This window comes from Onthophagus taurus, chromosome 2 (assembly GCF_036711975.1).
Source record: "Onthophagus taurus isolate NC chromosome 2, IU_Otau_3.0, whole genome shotgun sequence".
Lineage (NCBI taxonomy): Eukaryota > Metazoa > Arthropoda > Insecta > Coleoptera > Scarabaeidae > Onthophagus > Onthophagus taurus.
In genome coordinates, this window is record NC_091967.1 from 20,585,227 (window position 1) to 20,606,391 (window position 21,165).

A 21,165-nucleotide genomic window follows, 5' to 3' on the forward strand; every position below is an offset into this window, starting at 1 on the left:
CATCCGATAATAGTAGGTTAGTGGGCTTTGACGGCGCCTAAATTTAAGAGTCAAATTTAGCTTCAAGTTGTAAGTATTAGTGCTTATCGTTAGAGTATTACTTAGTAGTCATCAACTTTCAAAATAATGTCATATAAAAATTATGAAAAATGGGACATGATAGTTTGTTTTATACAATCTGGAGAGAATGCAGAGACTGCAGGAAATTTATATCATGAACGATATCCAGAGAGACGACAACCTTTTAATAATATTAATATTTATAAGTAGTAGTTTTAGGGGCAGTGGAAAATAATCCACAGATATTAACGCGGCAATTGAGTACAATCACGGGAATTCCAAGAACCAAAGCTAGGAGGATTTTATAAAAATTCTAAATCTGAATTTTAAGCCATACAAAACAAGCAAAGTCCACTACGTGACGTCCACAACAGAAAATGTGACGAAGCTCGCAATTTTTCTTTAAATTGTATTTGGACAGATGAAGCGTATGTATAAATAATATTTGGACATATTTAGGCAAGAATAGGTTCGATACCTATTGTTGACGATTATTTATTTTTTCAACATGATGGTGCACACAATGCTGCTATTGTCACCAATTTTTTGACCGCAGCTTTTGGTGATTGGTGCTTAGGTAATCAAGGTTCTATTCGTTGGCCGGCTCGGTCACCGGACCTAACACCTTTGGATTTTTTCCTTTGAGGAAGATTGAAAGATGTTTTCTATAAACAGCCAATAAATTCCCGACAGCAATTAGAAGCCGCAGTTGTGAACACTTTTGCAACACTTAGCCCCATTGAGAAACTCGGCAAAAAGTGTTAAAAAAAGATGTCGACTGTGTATAACATAAATCATTTTGGGGACACTTTGAACATTTTCTATAGAAAAGGGGTTTACTTTTGTTGTTATTTGTTGCCATATTTATTCATGTTTTATTAATCTGCGTCTTCTTTATGAATTTATATTTTAATTCATTGTAACCAAGTATCTTGATACTACTTATAAATATAATACCGTTTATCTTTTATTTCCAAAGCCTACTTTTTCAAAATCTGCACAAATAAGATTTAAAGTTGTATATTTCAAAGAAGACTTGAACGAAATATCAAGTGTGCTATATTTTTGGAAAGGAAACTTTATGCTCTCGTTGAATTTGCAAAAATATATAGGGTGTTCCATTTAAAAAAATCATTTTTATGTCAATAACTGCTAAAATATTGCTTTGAGGGAAAGCTAACTTATTCCATGGAATTCTACATACAAAGTTGCTTTGGAAATGTTTTCACAGAAAGGAAGATTTATCAATAAGAAAAAAGTTATGACGCCTTTTCGAAAATGCACTTTTTTGAAAAACACCTCTGAAACCGATATGCCGTTTTCGCCATTAAGTTTCGTACAAAAATCGAGCCTTAGATACTGATATCATTTTTTTTCCTCTATAAAAGTGTCCAATTTGGTCCACCCTGTACATACAAGTCTACCTGGTCTTTTTGTGAGCAGTTTTCATCTTCAATCTTAATTTCTTTGCTATAAATATAAAAAAAACATAGGCTACTTAACACATTGACTGGAGAACATATCTTTATAATCCTCACTCAATATGTTAAATTTATCCTCTACTTTTAATTGAGCATAGAATAAGACTTAAGCAACAAAAAAAAAAACATCTATTTTTCCAATTTTTTTACAAATTAGATGGGAGATACAATTATGTAAATATGTATATTAGGAATTATAGAGAGAGAGAAAAATTATTCTTTGCTACTTTAAGGTTACAAACACCGTGACCAATTAGGTACAATTAAAACCTATTGGATTTAAATGACAGATTCAAGTACACTAAGTAATACTCCATTGAACTAGAGAAGTGTGAATCACAATTTTTTCCTCGGCAATTCAACGTAAAACTGTGATAACAAGTGGGAGGGGCTATCTACTGCAACATCCAATTTTTATTATTTTTTTCCAATTTTCACTTCAACACAACATACTTTTTGCGAAGTGAATTTTTCTCTCTCGTTTTCAATTTAAATGTTACGTAATTGCTAATTGTAAATTGTTAGGGAGAGAAACGATGCGGGAGATGAATCAACAAGTGGTCCTTTTTGGGGGGAACGCTTACTAGCATGTAAAAATGGATTTTAATTATTATACTTTTACTTACCGACGCCGTAACTATTTTCGTCTGGAACCGATTGCCAAATAGTCATTTTTTTAACAATAAAATAAAATCCGTCTTTTTGTGGCACTTATTCACGTGTAAATAACGTTCTTCAACGGCATAATCCTCGCCATTGCACTGACTGAACGCACCAAAACGATGAGACTATTTATTTTGACAGTTGTAAGGCCATCTGGCGATGACATTTACAACTAAGCGAACGTCCCCCACAATTTTTAAAATTAAAGTTGTTTTAATTTAATACAATTTGTTATTAAATTAACTTTATTATCGATAAAAATAATCGGTGTTAGTAAAAAATTGCATTATTTATTTATAAACATATAAAGAAATTTTTTATTTAATATGAGCGCCATCTAATAATAACATTAAATACTAATGAATCTGTATTACAAAATAATATACAGGTGTCTATAAAATAAGCTTGACAAATCTTGATACTTTGACATTTTTCAATAAACTAATAATTTATTACATAAAAACCGATGGAGTACGTAAATTAAAAATCTTCGGATTTGATTAAGTAGGAATTTGATTATTGCTTTTACCGCGAGTATTATCGGATCTTTTTTTATAAGCAGCCCCTCTGCTTCCAATAGGATTTCCACCGATTTCCGTTTGAATTTTAACCAACGTTTTTCCCTTACTTTCCACGACATGAATTGATAAAAATAGTAGTGCGATCAATGATAAAATAAAATACATCGTCCAAGTCCACGCTCCCCCAATTTCATTGGTGAAAAAGAAATAACTTCTTGTAAGAACGAAACAAAGAGTCCATTGAACAAATCTCGTAATCAATTTGGCCCTTGGATAAACTTGACTAGGCAAATAATTGATGAGCATGATATCTGAACATTGACTCAAACCAATTTCATAGGAAATAATCAAAAGATGAACTAAAACGGTATATGGCCAATTGTTTTTGACAACATAAGAAATTTTTTCATCCCTTAAAAAGTGATAAGCAGCGAATAAAGCCAAAATGGTTGATACTAAAACGCAGCTTGTAATTAACGGTTTTTTAATTCCGAAAGAAATATTGTAATGTGCCCAAGTACTTATTAAGGAGCAAAGAAACAGTTGTAATCCCAACATAATAGCATCCCATTCTTTTGATATAACATCAATTTTACTATCCAATTCTGCTTGTTTGATTGTTGTTACTTGATCCTCTGAAAGTTTTTTAACCATCGCCGGATTATAATACAAAAAAATATAATAACCAGAAATAACCCCCGTCGTATTAACACCAATAATCATAAAAAGCGCTTTTATAACAACTTTCGAGCACATCATATATTTATAAGCGATCGGATCAACCTTTCTTATTTCCGAATCTCTCTTAATATTTCTCATGTCAATGTAAATATTCTCCTTACCACGATACCAACTCAAAGCTTCTTCAGCTTGCTTAATATTTACGTCGTATAAATAAACCGGACTTTCAGGGCACAAAAGTAACATAACAAAATGAATAGCTACTATTACACAATTTAAAATCGAAAAATATTTATCCTTTAGAGTGTATCCGCAAACGTAAGACAATAAAACGCCGAGGTAAATGCAAGCTCTAAACGAAATCACCATGTGGCGAAGATGCACTCGATGGACGGTGTCAGCAAGCAACGTTTCACCACAAACTTTGTAAGAAATCGCTAAAAAACCGCAAAGAAACCGACCGAAGACTGCGATTTCTATAGTTCGTGCCAAAGCGATACTAATCCAGGTCACGAAAAGCAATGGGGATTGCAATACCATGGTTCTTTTCGGTCCTATTTTTAAATTAAAATAAGACCAAACCAATACTCCTAATGAACATCCTAACGGACCCAAACTTGCGATTGTTCCTATATCCATATCAGTATTTTGTAAATGCGTCTCTGATACTGCACGTGTTGATTCAATTGAGACTCGTATTGCTGGACTTGACCAACCTATTACTGTACCAAATGATATTGATGATACAGATGCTGAAAAATAAAAGAAAATAAAATAGTTTGTGAAAGTACATGTTTGGAATGTTTTTGTCTAATAAAATTAATAATATAGATAAGTCAGGAAACACATATCACTATTGCACTGTATAATTTGAATTACAACATACATTAAGATACGCAAAAATGTCGGAATAAATTCCAGAATTATTCCCATAAGCCTAGAATTGTTAGAAAAAGAAGACTAATACAGATATACGCCATGATAATAGAAGACGTAGATGCAACAAATTTTACCAAAATTCCATTTGGCAATGGAAAAAATTTAAAATAAAAGGAAATATATAATGATAATAAGGTTGCTGCGAGATTGGATTGCTCAAAATAACTCCTTCTGCAATCATACAACAATACACAAGATAACGTATTGAACCTGAAGAAAGATACACTAGATCAAGAAGATATGCATTGCAAACATTAAAGTCATTAGAGGAGTACAGTTAAATACAGATTATAAATTATTAATAATTGATACAACATTTAGTTAACCAAAAAGATAAATCTCCCAAAAAAAATAGTTAATTTAGGATGAAAGAGTTAGAGAAGACCAAAAAACGAGAAAAGTATCAAAAGACGTTCACAGATAATCTAAATACATTAGAACAAAAATAGGTAAGATTGGAACATATATGAAAATGTGGAACATAAACCGTTAATTATGTAGTATCACTAAAGTCCAGGAGCCTAATTTTATGATGATTTTATGAATCCAAATCCTCCAAAAATTTAAAGGATTGGTTTATGCGTTTCAGGAAATGGTATTCGATGTAGACCGTGCCACGATTTTAGGGCTGAGCCCGGCCGGGGTGACTCAAAAGAAGATCGGCAAAATCACAGGAGTTTCCCATAGACATCCAATGCCAGAAGTGGAAGACCAAAGATGACCTTGACTCCCACCATAATCAAGTGTGTCTGGGACCAGGTTTGCCAAAATTCCAAGAAGAGCTTCAAAAAATGGATGAATATCAGCCGTAAATCTGAGCACAGGATTGTCAAACATGTTTGAGGCTACTCAGCATCAAGATGCAAGACTCACACTTTCAGCCAGTCTCACTTCAACGGACGCAATTCTAACAGGACTTTGCGCCCGCACACAAAGCTGAGGTGATTCAGCAATGGTGCCGGACCAATTTTCCAACCTGATTTAAACCCCCTTCACTTCTAAGTATGCTCCTTCCCACCAGAATCTTGACAGTCTGAAGAGCGCCCTTCAAAAATAATGAGACAATCTCGATGTCGAGTATCTCTCCGCCACGGTGGATGCGTTCTCCAAAGGTTTGTGGGCCTGTATGAAGGCAAAGGGTGGGTACTTCGAACTTTGATTGTACATTATTGTTTGTTAATGTTTCAATAAAATTTAAGCCAAATTTCATGTATCTATGTGCTTCCGTTCTGTTTTTATGAACAGAAATACCATGGCACCGGATTTTTGTGACACCCTGTATAAGTAAAAACGAAGAAAGTGATGAAACGACACAGTGAAAGAATAGAGGCAGAAACGATACAAAATAGAATAAAACAAACTAAAGAATATTATAGAAGAAGCAATCATGAAGCAAGCAAAACAGATTCTTGAAAAAAATTTGGCAAAAAAACGGAGAAGTTAACGCAGGTAATGAGCAGAAATTTTGGAATAAAATTAAGAGATTAAAAGAAAGCGAAAGAAAATGGATAAGGAATATTACAGCTCAAAATGGCGTTCTAAAAATATTAAAAAAAATTAATGGAATGGATTCAACATTACCGGACAAAATTTAAAAAACAAGGATGGACACAAACGATACATGGTAATGAAGAATGAGAGGAAGATGAAGAGGCCGAGATACAAGATGTGGAGGTAGTAGAAGACGAAATAAATATAAAAGAAACCCTAAGGAAATAAATATAAAAGAAATTGGTAAGGATAACAGCTTAACAGCAGCCTGTGATTCGGTAGTAAAAGAAGAAATGAGAGCGTTAAATATAAGCCAAAAATTATAAAGAACAATTAAAAATGAATATAATAAGGTTAAAGGCTGTGTCATGCTTTATTCTTCTTTAGGTACTTATCCCATTCGAATGTTGGCAATCATGTTGATAATTACGATTTTGTTGATAGCAGCTGAACAATTCTACTGAGGTTTTCCTAAACCAAGTTTTAGCTTACGCAGCCATGAGATTCTTCTTTTATTCTCCTTGCATTATGAATTGCCATACAGGCACATCTCAAAGACTTCCAGTTTTTTAGTTATGGCTTCTGTCAAGGTCCAGGATTCCATCCGGTCTAACAGTGTGGAAAAGACATAATATCTTAGATCTCTTACTTTTGTTTCGGGGAATATGCTGAGTTTTGGAGAAAAACTGAAGACAGTTTCAGAATCAGCACAACATTCTTCGTTATATATCGCAGTCTTCGAGAAAAAAATTGATTACAATTTGTAAACTAGTGTTATCATGTTTTGTTTTTTGGACATTGACATTAAGTTCATATTGCTGACTGTAGTATGTGATTTGGTCTACTTATGTTTGTAATCCCTCTATGCTATCTGCCATCACTGTAGTATCATCTCCATATCTAATATTATTTATTTTGACTCCGTTCAAGAGGATGTTCTCATTTACAGCATGAAGTTCTTCATTAAAGATTTTTTTTGAGTGCACATAGAATATTAACGGCGAGAGAGTACTTGTCTAACTGGATTTATGGAGAAAGGTATGAAACAAGTAGACAGCCTAAGCCTACTATTATCTGTAATATTCATGGATTTAATGTGAAACAAAAAAGATTGTCCACAATTACTTACCCCAGACTAATAGTGATAAAGACCTTGGATCTTATCTATGCAGACGATATAATGGTAATAATAGATACGAAAACAGAACTACAAAGAGAAATTAATATCTCGAAAGCCCTTTTAAAATCAAGAAGTAAAGAATCCAACAACACCCTTAAGAGTATCTCCTTTACATAAAACTAAATTCTCTTTCAGATGTACTAGTTTTATTCACCGTTATTCAGTTGGGAAAAAAGTTATGGATCAATGCAGCCAAATAATAAGATGTAGACTTTTTTAAGATAAAAGTTCAAAAATCAATCCCTTATATTTACTGTATTATGGAAATTGTCATATTTTGGTGTGTAGTTCATATCTAAACAATTGGGCAGTGTTTGGTGTGGTGTAGAACATTTCAAAAAAGATTATGAAATCATTATAATGCCAACTCTAGAAACTTAGATGACTGTGATTCCACGCATTCTTATTACAGATGCAGAATAACAAAGGTGTTAATATAAAAGTGTCTTAATACAAAAAATGAAGATTTGTTGATTATCAAAATTAAAAATTATGATTGAATTGTCGAAAAAGTTATTTACCTACAATGCCAGCATAAAGTTGTGTAGAATAACGACCGCCACTTTCAGATTTAGCCCTTTCTCTTAAGATTTCTTCCGTCATGTGGTAAGGTTCTTCAGGCGGATTATCAGGGCGATCTTTCTTTTCTGTACCATCAGGAACGGTTGCCATTAAAATTAGTCAAAGAATTGTGTTATTTCAGAAAGCAATTTATGAAGAATTGATTATTCCTTGAAAAATGATGTTTCTTAATGACTTTGACGTTTTGATACACAGCGTCGCGAGTTTTATATGTTACATACATAGCTTAATTTCACTGAAAAAGAAAGGAATATTAATTGAGATATGAGAATAGGAACAATTTAGAATAATTTAATATTAGGAAGAATAGGATGAAAAAGAAAAATATACTTAATTTTTTTTTACTTTTAAGGTATTTATTTCAAAATTTTTGTGGAAGTCCAATAGCCCTACAACTTCTGTTTTGACATACTGATTCTATGGTGGGTTATTGAAAGGTGTCGTCGACTCGTCGTTCCTCCGTTTCTCCTTAAAAAATATTATCCTTTCTTTTCCATCTAAGAATATTGATATTTACATAGTTTTTGAGATATCATTTTGGGGGTAAAAATTTTTGAGTCACTTTGATGAGTTATTTTTCAATTTTTTTATTCTTAATCTTTCTCCTAGGTATTTTTCATCAATCTTTTCTATAAAAATATATAATTATTGTTACTATTTACTTTTTTTTGGTCAAAAATAATACACCAAAGCGATTTAAAAAAAATTAATTACAATAATAATTGGAGAAGCAATGTGCGAACGGATGGAATGTTTTTTTTTTTAAGAAATGGGTTTTAAAATGTTATTTTTGTTTAAGGCAATCGTCGGATTTTGATTAAATATTGGGAGAAATGTTGTTTGTGGTGGAACGATGAGTGACGATCGAGTATCAAACATAACCATATCATCACTGACATTAGTAGTCACAATTATATCACCTAATTTACTAAAAATTCTACTTCTCTTATATGAAAAGAAAAAATATATCGCGCACTTCACCGCACTTCATTGCTTTGTATCCATAAAAAACATTTAATTTTCACCTTGAAACGAACACAACTTGTTTCGCAGCAACAGTAGTAAAACCAAAGTTCATTTTTTTCTGTTTTTTTTTGTTTCCGTATATATAATATATATGTATATATATATCTCATATATATATAATAGTCATTTGTTATCCTATAATTTAAATTTTAACATAAAAACGTTCTGGGCTATTTGTCACTCATACACTCGCATGGTATTTATTTTTATTTTTTTAAAATTTTTAACCTTCAGCAGCATTTTCTAAATAAACAGACTCAATTCTTGTAAACCTTAAGATTAAAAAATAGAACGAAACACCATATTTTCGGAACGCCATCCATATCTTTGTATAAAATATTTCTTTAACTTCGTTACTATAACTTTTTTATTAATATGTTGAATGTTTATTTTTTAAGTATTCACAAAAATGGCGAGGAGAAATGTTTATATAAAAAATACCGCAACATGTCTAACCATCAAAATAATGCACTTATTTATTAGAAATTCTTAGATAATGACAACCCAAGGATTTTGCATGACGGAGCAGAAAAAAAAACGGGAGCAAAAGAAAACGAAAACTCATAATAAAAAAAATAAAAACGATTACGAACGGGAGAGGGGCGCAGCGCGAATTCCCCGTCCCGTATTTATAATTACTGGGTTTTGTCTCCATGAAAAATCCTTTTTCTGTTAATCCTTATAATCTAAATACCAGAGCAAATTTCATAAACAAATTACACTTGAACAACAATATAGCGTAAACAAGCGAGAGATGATAAAATTAATTGAGTTTTGGGCATTTCACAACAACTTAATTGTTTCGTCAATTTTATATAAAAAAAATATATATCTCTTTATAAAAAAATTACATCTATGAAAAGAAGAAATTATAAAGATTTATAAACAATTAAGTTGAAACAGAGATGTGCCCGCGTTATGAAACATTAAAAGAAAATTAATTGAAAACAAAAAAAGTAAATAAAAAAATATTCTACGAGTTACTTATTTATGAAATTTAACGCACTGATACTCGTCTACAGAATACAAGAAAAAAGCATGTATATTGTTTCCTCTCTCATCTTTACAAAATACAATGTGGATTGTGTTTTTTCGTTTCGATATTGTGACCAATATGCGTTTTTTTAATTAACCTTTATACAAACTAAGATCCGTTTCATTTTGAAACCTTCTATTTTGATTCTCTTCTATATAAATATTATATTTATAAACTGACATCACATTTTTATATTTTTTCTTCTATAATAAGTCGAAATTAAAACAAAATACACAGTAAGATTGGACTGAAAAAAAAAAATAATTATATGTACAATTATTTCGGCGGAAGTATTCTATGATATACAAAAACCAATACTTAAAATACGCTCAATTAATAAAAAAATACTAAATAAAAAAGAGCCTTATCAATTATTACACTATAGAAAACTTCGAATATAAATCAACCTGAAAAGATTTCAGAATGAAACGTACTCTCAAACGAGTCGAGAACAAAAAAAAAGAGTAGAAAGTAATAAGGGGGTAAAGAAATAAAATTTAAAAAAAAATGTGTGAATCAAAATTAAAAAAAATGTGATGTAAAAACGTTTTTTATATCCATCCAATTCGACGATATGTATACCTCAAGAAGACATAAGAAACAAACAAACGCAATGAATATATATATATAGTTATAGACGATTTTTTTCCTCTGTTTCTCGCGTACGTGCGATGTCCAGCCCAATTTTAAGTGTGTTGTTGTTGTTGTGGATGTTCATTGTTGTTTTATGTTGTAACTCTCTCAATCTGCATGCGTCCCTCGCTCTAAACCTTACTACCGACGGTGTTAGTGCACCTCCGACGGCTCTGGTTTCGGCGCGTGGTGGTTGGTCGGGTCCGGATTGCTCAACGGCTGAAAATAAAGAACAGTTAGATAAGCCACTTATTGCCCCTTACTTACTGGCATCGTTTCACTTACTTACTACATTAGTAGGTCTAGCTAGCTTAAGTGAATTTTCAATGACTTTTCTAGAAGAAATGAAAAACAAAAAAGAGTATGTTTTATGCAACAACGATAAATACAACAAATATTAAAAAGGTTTGGAAAATAATAACAGGGATTTTTAGGTATACAGTGCGTTCGTAAAGTAGGGGATATAGACGATAAAATCATTATAAACGGTTTATGGAACAATCCCTAGATTTTAAAAATTTTCCCCCATTTTTAAACGAGTTATGACGTTATCGATATTTTTTTTAAATAGCAACTCCCATTTTTATTACGGAATATGATATTTTTCTCAATTTAGTACAGTCAATATAATTACTTCAAATTTGCTTGAAATGATAAAAGTAGCAGTCGAAATGAGTAAAAATCGTTAAAAATCAATTAAAATTAAGTTAAATGTTCAAATTTTTCCTAATATATCAGGAGTTATGCTTATTCTTCTCGGATTCGAGTTTTTAGTTCATCCAAAGTACTTGATTTATCAAATCTGATGACCTTGCAGGCTACTCAATTAACCTTTTTCTCCTAATCCATCGATTAGGAAATAATTGGTTTAACTAACTCGAACAGGAACGACAAAGTGTGGTGGTGCGTCATCTCGTTGGGGAAATAACTGCCGTTGAAATTGAGTTGGGTCAACTCAATTCCTAAGGAATCGATCTCATTCCTCAGAATTGTGAAAAATCTAAATATCTCTTTCCAGTTATAAGGTTCCCTCAAAAAAGTAAGGACCCAGTACCGACAATTTTGTCTATTTACTTTTTCTCTCAATGTAAATATTGCCTCATCGGAAAAATCATGTTTTTGACCAAAACACCATCGCCGTAGTTGCAAAATTGTTGCAATTCCTCACAAAATTGCGCTCTTCTATCAAAATCATCTTTATTAAACTCGTTAATGAGAAACAGTTGATTTACATTTTTTTTTGTACATCTAAAACCATGTTTTGTTGAACTTTCCCTGAAACATTTGGTCGGCCAGACTTCGAGAAATCTCGTACAAGGACGCGCGCGTATAACTATCGATTGTAACTAGCATGTTAGGATTCTTTGCACCTTCCTTGGACCTTGTTTTATTGCCTTTTTGTATATTTAGAACGTTGTTATTCTCTACAGTTACAAGAATCACTTTAAAATTTGTATTTTTTATCCATTTGCGCGCGTTGATACGTACACGAGATTGATCGCTGAAGAAAATTCTCAATCGTTGTATAAAAACAGTTTTTGTAAGCTCAATTATTTAGTGCAATAATGGGTCCAAGGCCAGGGACATCAATATCGATAATTGATCCAATGAAGAAATTGAATATGATTCTGATTCAGAAAACGATTGTATTATTGAAGATGATTATAATATAGTGAACAAGATGAAAGATGTCTTATATATGTTGTTACTATCATGGACGTGATAGTATCCATTGGAAAAGAGATATTTCTCCCAAAAATGTAAAGACTAAGAGTTATAATTTAGTATCCAATAGACCTGAATCTAGAAGATACGCAAAAAAATCCTTCAGGCTTGGAATTGCATCATCACTAACAATATATTAAGTTTGGTTGTTTGAAGGAAAAATTTCTTTTGACTAGAGCGCCATCTTTATTTTTGTACAACAAATAATAACAATACTTAAGAAGTGAAGTCATTTAAGTACTCTAACAACAACTTCTTACAAAACTAAGATATCTCAACCCATTCCGGAGATACTTGGCCTGGAAGTTTTAAGTGAAACACTGTATATAGGAAAAATTCGTACAGTTTTTACGAGAACGTGACGATTGTTATATTACACAGGAGTAATTAAATCAGCACATCTAAATACGCATAATTTATGGTCAAAAGATAATTCGGAAGAATAGATCTCTTCATTTCCTGTATGTCAAGAAGAGACTTTTGTTTCTGTTAAGGTGTCTTCGTTGATGATGTGAGAGATAAGACTGAAAGAAGAAAGATTGATAAATGGGGACTGTTCCGAGATCTTTCAAGATTACAGGAAAATAAGCAAAAATCATATGTAATAGGAGAATACGCAACGATAAAAGAAAAATTAAAACCATGAAGAGCAAATCTGCTCGTTATAGAGTTAAAATATTTTTGTTTTGTGATGCTCAACATTATTATACGATTTATTTTGAAGCTTACGCAGGAAAGCAGTCACAAATAACGATCCAGTTTCCATTACACAACGTCTTGTGAAACCATTGATAAAACGTTTTGAAACCATTGCTTAAACCATGATTGATACTTTATTAGTAAGACATAAAATTACATGTATTGGCACATATCACAAAAATAAACGCGAAAATCCGAATGAATTTGTGACTACGAAATGGAAAGAACAATACGCAACATTATTTAGCACCCAAAAAAGTAAAATGTTACTTTCTGACATACCTAAGAAAGGTAGAGTAGTTCTTTTAGGTTCCACTATGCATGCAACAACAAATGTTGACAGCAATTCAATAAAAAAAGAAATCGAAAGTGATATTATTTTATAATTCAACGAAAGGTTGATACGGTAGATGCATTATGTGAAACATATTCAGTTTCTAGAAAATCGTGCCGATAGCCTCTTGCCATATTCTTTGGTATGTTAAACATCGTAGCAATAAATGGGACGTAAATACGCGTTTACAATTAATATGTTCAAATGATGAGGTTGAAGAAGAGATACCACCAAAACGTCCAAAAGTGTTCATCTGGAAAAGATTACCAAACTAAAACCCAGTTAGAAAAATATAAATTTATACGCAATGAACATGTTTTAAAACAATTTGTTCACGATCCTAATTGTCCATATACGTCAAATGGGTAAAAAAAGTACCCAGCACGCCTGTTTAAGTAATAATTACATACACGAAACCCGCCTGGTTAAATTTAGTCACAACTCGGCTTACCATACTTTGGCTAATGAGTCGGCGATCAAGATAAATATGTTGCATTGAAGAGGTCAACTATTTCCTTTTGAGTTCAAGTTCGACCCCCAACTCCAATCATACATCTATTCTTTCCCGCTCGGATAAATTTACCATTCTAATAAATTAACAGCGAAAACAAATAAAAATAATAAATAATTAACAAATAAACAACAATTAACACAAAAATGATGTAATAATAGTTTAAATTAAATAATTGCTTTAAGAAACAACAAAAGTAAAAAACAAAAACAAAAACTGATTACTTAATCAGTTTTGGAAACTTCGGAAATTTTATCATTTCAAGCAAGTTTGAAGTAATTAAGCTTTAAAGAAATTTTTTTCGAAAATTTTCTTATATAGTCAATATTAATATTAACTGTATTAAATTCTGTAATAAAAATGGATGTTATTTGAAATAAATAACGATGACGTTTTTAAAAATTTAAAACCTTCCAAAAAATTTAAATCTTTTTATGGATTTCTCCATAAACCGTTTATAATGTTTTTATCGCCTATATCCCCTACTTTACGGACACACTGTATATTGTACAAAGAAATGAAAAATAATAAAACAAAACTAAAAGGAAATTAAATTTAAATTTCGGGTATCATGCAACGAATTATATAATTATGATGATAAAGTTTCAAGTAATAATTTTATCTCGTGTCTAATTATTAATGTCCGTTTCATATTATTTATAGAGAGAAATTCATCAACATAAACACTAAAACGCAAGATTAATTATTACATGAAACCCATTTTGTTATTGAATTTGTAACAATAATGATAACTTAAATTAATGAAGTTAATTATTTTATCAAAAATCGTCATTCCCCCTTTTTTTGGGACAACAAATAAAAGAAGAAAACAAAACATACAGTAAATTAAAGAAAGAAAAATGATTTGAAATTGATATACAAGATGGCGTAAAAGAAATCACTACTACTTATAATATTCTTATTTTGACTTTTTGTTTACTTTTCGATAGTTCAGAATCAAATTACGACACATATTTTGGCCATATTTCTACGTATTCTTTATTTTGCGCAGAGCTTTTTTCAATGACAATATTTAAATGAATTAAGTGAGCCGCCAGAACTAACATTCGATATTTTTAACAAGTAATAACAACAATTCTAATAATCTCGTTATAGAACTAATACTAGATCTCGAACTAGAAACATTCGGGTTTAGCCCTTGCGTCTCTTAAGACGGCTAAACTCGAATGGTTCTAGTTTTAGGTATAGTGTTAATTCTAGTGCTAGTGTTAGTTCTAGTTTCAGTTGTTAGTCATTGTTAGATTGTTGTATATATTGTTTATTGAAATAAAACTAGAACTAACACTAGAACTAGAAAGTTTCGGGTTTAAAGACGTACGGCTAAACCCGAAACTTTCTAGTTCTAGGTCTAGTGTTAGTTCTAGTTTTAATTGTTAATCAGCGCTAGATTGTTGCATAGTTTTCTTGAACTAAAAGTAGAATTAATATTAAACCTAAAACTAGAAACATTCGGGTTTAGCCGTCTTAAGAGACGCTGGGCTAAACCCGATTGTTTCTAGTTCCAGGTTTAGTGTTAGTTTTAGTCGTTCCGCAAATATACTGGATGAGACATATCTAAAGTTTTAGGAAAATTAAATGCCAAGAGACCGTTTGCAACCTGTACACGACAATCTTCAAGCACTCCTGATGAAAATTAATGGCGGAAAGTGCTTTCCGCTACGTCAGCGCTCCTTTCTTATAAATAAAGGATGAGTATCATTTGAACGAAATTCTTTTTAAATCAATGTCTGCAATTTACAGGTTTAAATTCCAATTAGTTACTTATGCATCAAGGCAAGAAAGCCATTAGTTTCTTAATGGGAATATGCTACTAATTACTGAAGCTGATGTACAACCAAAATAGATTAACTTTTCTTAAATTTTTGATGAATATTGTATACAGCATTAATTAGTTAAAACATTTAGGATTATTTTTCGATACAATTTCTTTTACACCATCTTACACTACATTTAAAATTCATATTTACATCATTGCATATTATTATAAACATCAATAAATTATTAATTTCAGTCTTTGAAAATCCTATACAAGATCTAAGTATAAAGGGGAATAAAGACAAAATTACAGATTCTCAAGCTACCAATTAGAAAGAAAATAAATAATTTCTACTTTCAAATATACGTTAAACACGCTTAAAACCAACTAGATACTACATTTAAACAAACCGTACACGCATGATAAATTTCAAAGTTAGCTTTCAATTATTATTGATCTTACTCAACTCATCTTATCGATTAAAATAGCAAATAAAATACACTTGTCACATATTTATGTTCGCTACATAGCGTTACGTAAGCGAGTTAAAAATAAAACTCGAAGGGAATTAGAAATGCCGTTACAATTGCAAAACAGAACTTTCACACACGTCTTATGGTAATGTTAATTATGCGCAAAGCATGTTGCTACTTAACCTTATCGTTAAGTATTAATTTAATTGAGTGACCACTTTATTAAGTCTATAATAAACTTTGAACACTGATAATAATGATTTTGTAACATGTTGTCAGGTCGTAAAACCTAGGTTAAAACTTAACTTTATATCTTTATATATGCATAGTAAAATAATAAAGTGTTGATAAAGTGTTAGTAAAAGAAATTGAAAGCGTTATCCTTCGAGTACTAAGTTTGACTTTATATAATAAAAAACCCAAAGTGGTTTTTCTCTACGTTGAAGATGCAAGTGTCTTTAGTTTACTCACTAAAGTGTGAGGCGGGAGCACTGGCCCTGTGGGTGGCTGCGGCTGCGGCGTCGGCGGCGCTGCGTTCGGTGGCACGGCGTGCTGTGGAACCTCGTGCGTCGTTGTCGAGTGCGCCTGTTGGACGGGTAGCGCTCCTCCTTGGTAATAACCACCATTTACACCGGTCGCAGGTGACACTAAACAACAAATAAAAATAAACATTAGTGTTTCAAAATCTATCTTAATTTCCCAAAATTATCCAAAACACCATATTAAGCATTAGATTTTAGTATTCCTTCACCATAAAAATATAATCTATTACCTGTACCTTCAGAGTAAGATCCCATAAAATACTCCTTGTTGACGCAGTTTCGTAAAACATCCGGAATCCTTCCGGTGATAGCACGTCGAATTTCCGAAGCGGCCATTTCTCGTAGCTCAGTTGCGGATGCGTCGCTATAATAAGCAGCGTGTGGCGTGCATAAAAGATTCGGCGCCTCCTTGAGCGGCCCCGTAAAGACGTTGTACGGTTCGTTCTCGTGGACATCGAGGGCCGCGGCCCGGATTCGACCCTGTTTCAGCGCGGTAGCTAAAGCATCGTCATCGACGAGGCCACCGCGCGCCGTGTTTACCAGAAACGCACCGGGCCGCATCTGCTTGATGGTGAACTCGTTGATCAAGTGGTGGTTGTGCTCATTGAGGGTGCAATGCAGAGTCACGCAGTCCGACTGGAAGAGGAGGTCCTGCAGCGTGTAGACGCGCGTCAGTCCAAGACTTTTTTCGATACCGTCAGGCAAATAAGGATCGTAAAAAATGACGTTGAAACCGAAAGCTTTGGCGCGCAGCGCGACCGCCGATCCGATTCGACCCAAACCGACTATGCCGAGGGTGTCACCTCGTATCCTCGCGCATCCTTGTGCTGCTTCTCTTACTTGTTCTGGACCTAAATTTTATAAAGAAATTATAAAATCTAAATATTTTAATATTTTAAAAAGAATGTAGTTTCCATTGTTTACAAATTTGAATCATACAAAAAAGAACTAATGCTATAACAGTAAAAAGTAATATAAAAGATATCTCTTCAAATCAATTTCAAGTATTTGATGAAATAAATCCAATCGTAGAAATGATTTGAAACAAGATTCTTGAAATAATTGAATACTTAGAGTAGGTTTTTTAGTATGTATAAGAAAGATAGTATAGGAAGTAAAAGGTGATACCTGTGAATTTTTTTCCTTCTCGAACAAGGTTCGCTAGCCAATAAGTGCGTCTGTATAGGTTTAGTATGAGACAGAGAGCGGTGTCGGCGACCTCTTCGACACCATAACCGGGTACGTTGCACACGGCGATGCCGAGCTCACCGGCTGCTTTAACGTCTATGTTGTCGACGCCCGACCCTATACGCACGATGATCCTGAGCGTCTTAAACTTCTCGAGATCTTCCTTCGTGAGGATGATCGTGTGCCACATGAGCGCGCCCACAGCCTCGTTCAACACCTTCTCGTGAATTTCACTGGTGCTTTGGGCGTCGCAGAAGGCGACCGTCGCGACGTCCTTTAGAATTGGCATCTCGATCGAACAGTCGCGACCGTCAAGAAGCGCCACCAAAGGGCGTGCTTGCATGGGCCCGTTGCTGATCGGGCCGCCGCGTATGTTTTCAACCCTCGGCCTCTTTGCCATCATTTTACGTTTGTCCATTTGACGAAAAACGCGCGCGCGGTACCCTTACGACGACGCTCGCCCCAAGTAACGACGCATGCAACCGTCCGTCCCGTTATCACCGTTCACTTTACACTCTTTTTCTTTTATTAAAATTAATTAATTTCGTTGGCCGAACGCAACACGAAACTCCCGCACCGTGCGTTCTTATCTTTTCTTTAAATTTTGACGTTTTTCCTTCTTTTCCGCCCTTCTTCTTCGTCTAAATATAACTGTTATCGTTGTCGTCCTTTTTTCTCGCAGATTCCGGGCTGTTGGTTTCGGTCGTCGTTTCCTTAGTTTGTCGGCTCCGAGTCAGGCGGAGGTTAGGTTACGCTTCGCGACTGACTGTACACTCCATATTGGCGCATGTAGACGACCGTCTGCAATGATACAAAAAAATATTTATAAATATGACATATTACAAAAATACGTTTTTAAGTTAGTTGAACTGCTTTGTAGCAATAGAAAAATTTCAAAAGGAACCGAACTCTACGCGGAACGTTAATAGACTCGAACAAATTGCCCCTTTCACAAATTTCTAAAGCAAGGGGCCGAAACGGATTTTCAATGAACATGCAGGCCGTTTGTCAAGTCAGGTAAAAGGTTTGCAACACTCGACCATTAATTTGCATGCCAATGGTAAAGTTCTCGGCATCAACAGTTTTGCATTTAAACATCGATCTATACACAACACCACCATATTATCGCAACATAGCACACATAACAAAGTACTGTACCGCAGTTAATTAAACAACATCAATGAATCGGTACCGCAAAATCCAATTACAGAAAGAAAATGTACAACGTTCACCACTTCACCCCCAACTGGCAACTATAGGGTTACAAGCTATCCAAAAGTTTCGTGGGCCTTTTTCTGTTATTGTCGTTTAACACGGAAATAGTCCGGAAGTGAACGAGGCTTGTCGAACGCATCCGATTAAGGGGTGTAAAGGACGAAAATAGGGCAAAATCCCCATGAAAATCGCTTCTTGTTAACGTTAACGTCCACATATATAGAGAAATTCGCTGAGTAATACGAGTCGTTTACTCATTTTGACGGACGGCGTTTGTCGGCTTTTCCACAAGCGCAGCAAATAATTCGATAATCAAATGGAATAAAAACACACTCGGACATAAATATAAAAAAACACGGTCGCTGTGTAACACGCTTTCTTTACGACGACCACACCGTAGCGTAAAACAAATGTCAACGATAACGTAACGGCGTTGTTAACTTGACCTCATTTTATGCCTACGCTATACAACGCTCGAAACGCTTTATTATTGATACGTTCCACATCTGACAATGCGGCTTTATCTGTTCCAAGAAACCGAAGGCGTGGAACGTGTATAATAGGAAGTTTTCAACGGAAAATTACTTACTGAATTTAATATACATGTTGTGTACAGATTATTATCACTGTAAAATACTACAACACCTGTAAGTTATCATGAATGAATGATGTAGTTTAACTAACTCTAAATAAAAATGTTGTATAAACTAGTCACAAATATTACAACCTCGCTTTAGTTTCAAATTTCTTCTGCCATAAATAACAAAATAAAAGCTGCATTGTGTTTGGCGTGTGCACGCCAAATTTTAGATACAAACTAAATAAGTAGTGTGAAGTCTGAGTATAAGTGGGGGGAGCTTATATATATGTCTTCTAGTTTGTTTGCTGAAATGCCATTCCCATTGTTTTATTTTACAAACTTTACTTACTAATTATGAATGGATGAGTTAAGCAAACATGAATTAACGACATGATGGAGAGAGACGAGATACAGGTTGTTTTTGATATTGACGTAAAAATAATAATTATTTATATTACAAGTGGGCTAGAAATATAATCACACGAGTACTGTAATTATGTTCTAGCCCACGTGTGATATACAACATTTTATCTACGACTGCTAAAAATCACTTAAAAATCAATTTCTTTAAAAAGGTCTATTTTGACATTTATAAAAATATTTTGAAATGTCTGTTAACAATTTTGAATTAATGTCAGTTTCAATAACATATTTACGCATCTGGAATAAGTGTTTCGTAATGTAAAAACATAACAATTAATGTTTATAATAAATGATATTGTTTCTTCACTTTTTCTTTTGTATTGTTGCTCGTTTCAATAAATTAAGTCTATTCTGATTGGGCTAAAAATGCGTTACATAATGAAACCAGTGCGGTAATGAACTTCATTACGTAACTCAAATCACCTCAAATGAATGTGGTAATGATGACTTATCCAAGCAGTCGTAGATAAAATGTTTTACGTTTCTTTATAATTTATTTAATATAATAATAATAGACTTTATTAGAATGGAATTTCACAAAATAACAATATAAATTTAACTGGTTGGCAAGGGCGAAGTTAAGACAATCGTCTTCTCTTCAACTCAACCCTGTCATAAAAATAAACAAAATATAATAAAAAAATAAACTAAACGAATAAAACTAATAATAATAGTGCACCAATAAAAAATAAAACGAAAGAAAAGATTTTTAAAGATGGTAATACAATTGCATAAAAAGCAAAACCAAATCATCGCATTCCACGTGTCCCACCCTGCATCTGATCACATCGCTCTCCATATAAAAATTTTTTCATCTTTACTTTAAACGACGGCAAGCTCAACATTTTCAATGATTGGGGCAAGCTATTATAAAATTTAGGTAAGTTATAAGAGAATGATCTCTCAAGTAATGTAGTAACATGTAGCGGTGGTGTGACAATACCCTTGCTTCGAACATTTAAGCTATGGACATCAGTGCGGAATGTAATCTTATCATACAAATAAGATGGACATTTAAGCAGCAGTAAGTTATGATAAAATGAATCCATATGGTATATGCGACGATTAAACATATTCAGTCACCCAAGATCGATCAGCCTGTGTGAGACATGGTACCCTCGTCGAAACCTGAAAATTATTCGGAGACTCATTCTGAACACGCTGAATCCTTTGTGATGTTTTTCAGTTCAGACAACTATGAAATACTGTATCACAAAAGCTAAAATGACTCAACACTAAGAAATCGCAAAGCATAACCTTTGTGCTGCGATTTAAAATATTCTTCATGCTATATATGAGCTTCAAAGCAACAAATGACATTTTTGTTTTGTCCAGGATGTGCTTTTCGAACCTAAGATTCGAGTCGACCTGTAATCCTAAATTTCTAGCACACTCCCTAACACCA

At 33.2% G+C, this 21,165-nt stretch overlaps 3 protein-coding genes across 12 annotated transcripts in view; all 3 read right to left on the minus strand.

The window, feature by feature from the left end:
- LOC111416025 (myoblast city) overlaps window positions 1–2,325 on the minus strand; it is a 39,516-nt gene extending 37,191 nt beyond the window's left edge. For 5 of the 7 annotated variants that reach the window (XM_023047963.2, XM_023047962.2, XM_023047960.2 and 2 more), the window contains exon 1: window positions 2,168–2,324. In XM_023047963.2, coding sequence (XP_022903731.1) covers window positions 2,168–2,213 — 46 coding nt within the window. In that variant the 5' untranslated portion in view covers window positions 2,214–2,324. Of the gene's footprint in view, window positions 1–2,167 lie in introns of all 7 variants that reach the window. The other 2 variants (XM_023047967.2, XM_023047964.2) reach the window with 1 other exon arrangement.
- A 194-nt stretch (window positions 2,326–2,519) lies between these two features.
- Window positions 2,520–8,697, minus strand: LOC111416020 (facilitated trehalose transporter Tret1-like). The gene is made up of 2 exons (XM_023047949.2): window positions 7,538–8,697; window positions 2,520–4,158 (listed from the first exon to the last, which is right to left on the minus strand). Exons 1-2 carry the CDS (start codon window positions 7,686–7,688, stop codon window positions 2,705–2,707), a joined length of 1,605 nt encoding a protein of 534 aa, XP_022903717.1. The 5' UTR covers window positions 7,689–8,697; the 3' UTR covers window positions 2,520–2,704.
- A 377-nt stretch (window positions 8,698–9,074) lies between these two features.
- Window positions 9,075–21,165, minus strand: part of CtB (C-terminal binding protein) — a 51,045-nt gene continuing 38,954 nt past the window's right edge. The window contains exons 2-6 of one of the 4 annotated variants that reach the window (XM_071194470.1): window positions 17,483–18,343; window positions 16,585–17,205; window positions 16,284–16,459; window positions 10,583–10,628; window positions 9,075–10,512 (exon numbers count right to left, since the gene is read on the minus strand). In XM_071194470.1, the coding sequence (XP_071050571.1) occupies window positions 10,617–10,628; window positions 16,284–16,459; window positions 16,585–17,205; window positions 17,483–17,960 (1,287 nt within the window). In that variant the 5' untranslated portion in view covers window positions 17,961–18,343 and the 3' untranslated portion in view covers window positions 9,075–10,512; window positions 10,583–10,616. Of the gene's footprint in view, window positions 10,513–10,578; window positions 10,629–16,283; window positions 16,460–16,584; window positions 17,206–17,482; window positions 18,344–21,165 lie in introns of all 4 variants that reach the window. The other 3 variants (XM_071194469.1, XM_071194467.1, XM_071194468.1) reach the window with 3 other exon arrangements.

Excerpts from the sequence above, each read along its gene's own strand:
- LOC111416020 (XM_023047949.2), bottom strand. The coding sequence starts at position 7,688 with ATGGCAACCGTTCCTGATGGTACAGAAAAGAAAGATCGCCCTGATAAT. Across the intron at positions 4,159-7,537 it reads ACTTTATGCTGGCATTGTAG|CATCTGTATCATCAATATCA; the intron begins GTAAATAACTTT and ends TTTATTTTTCAG.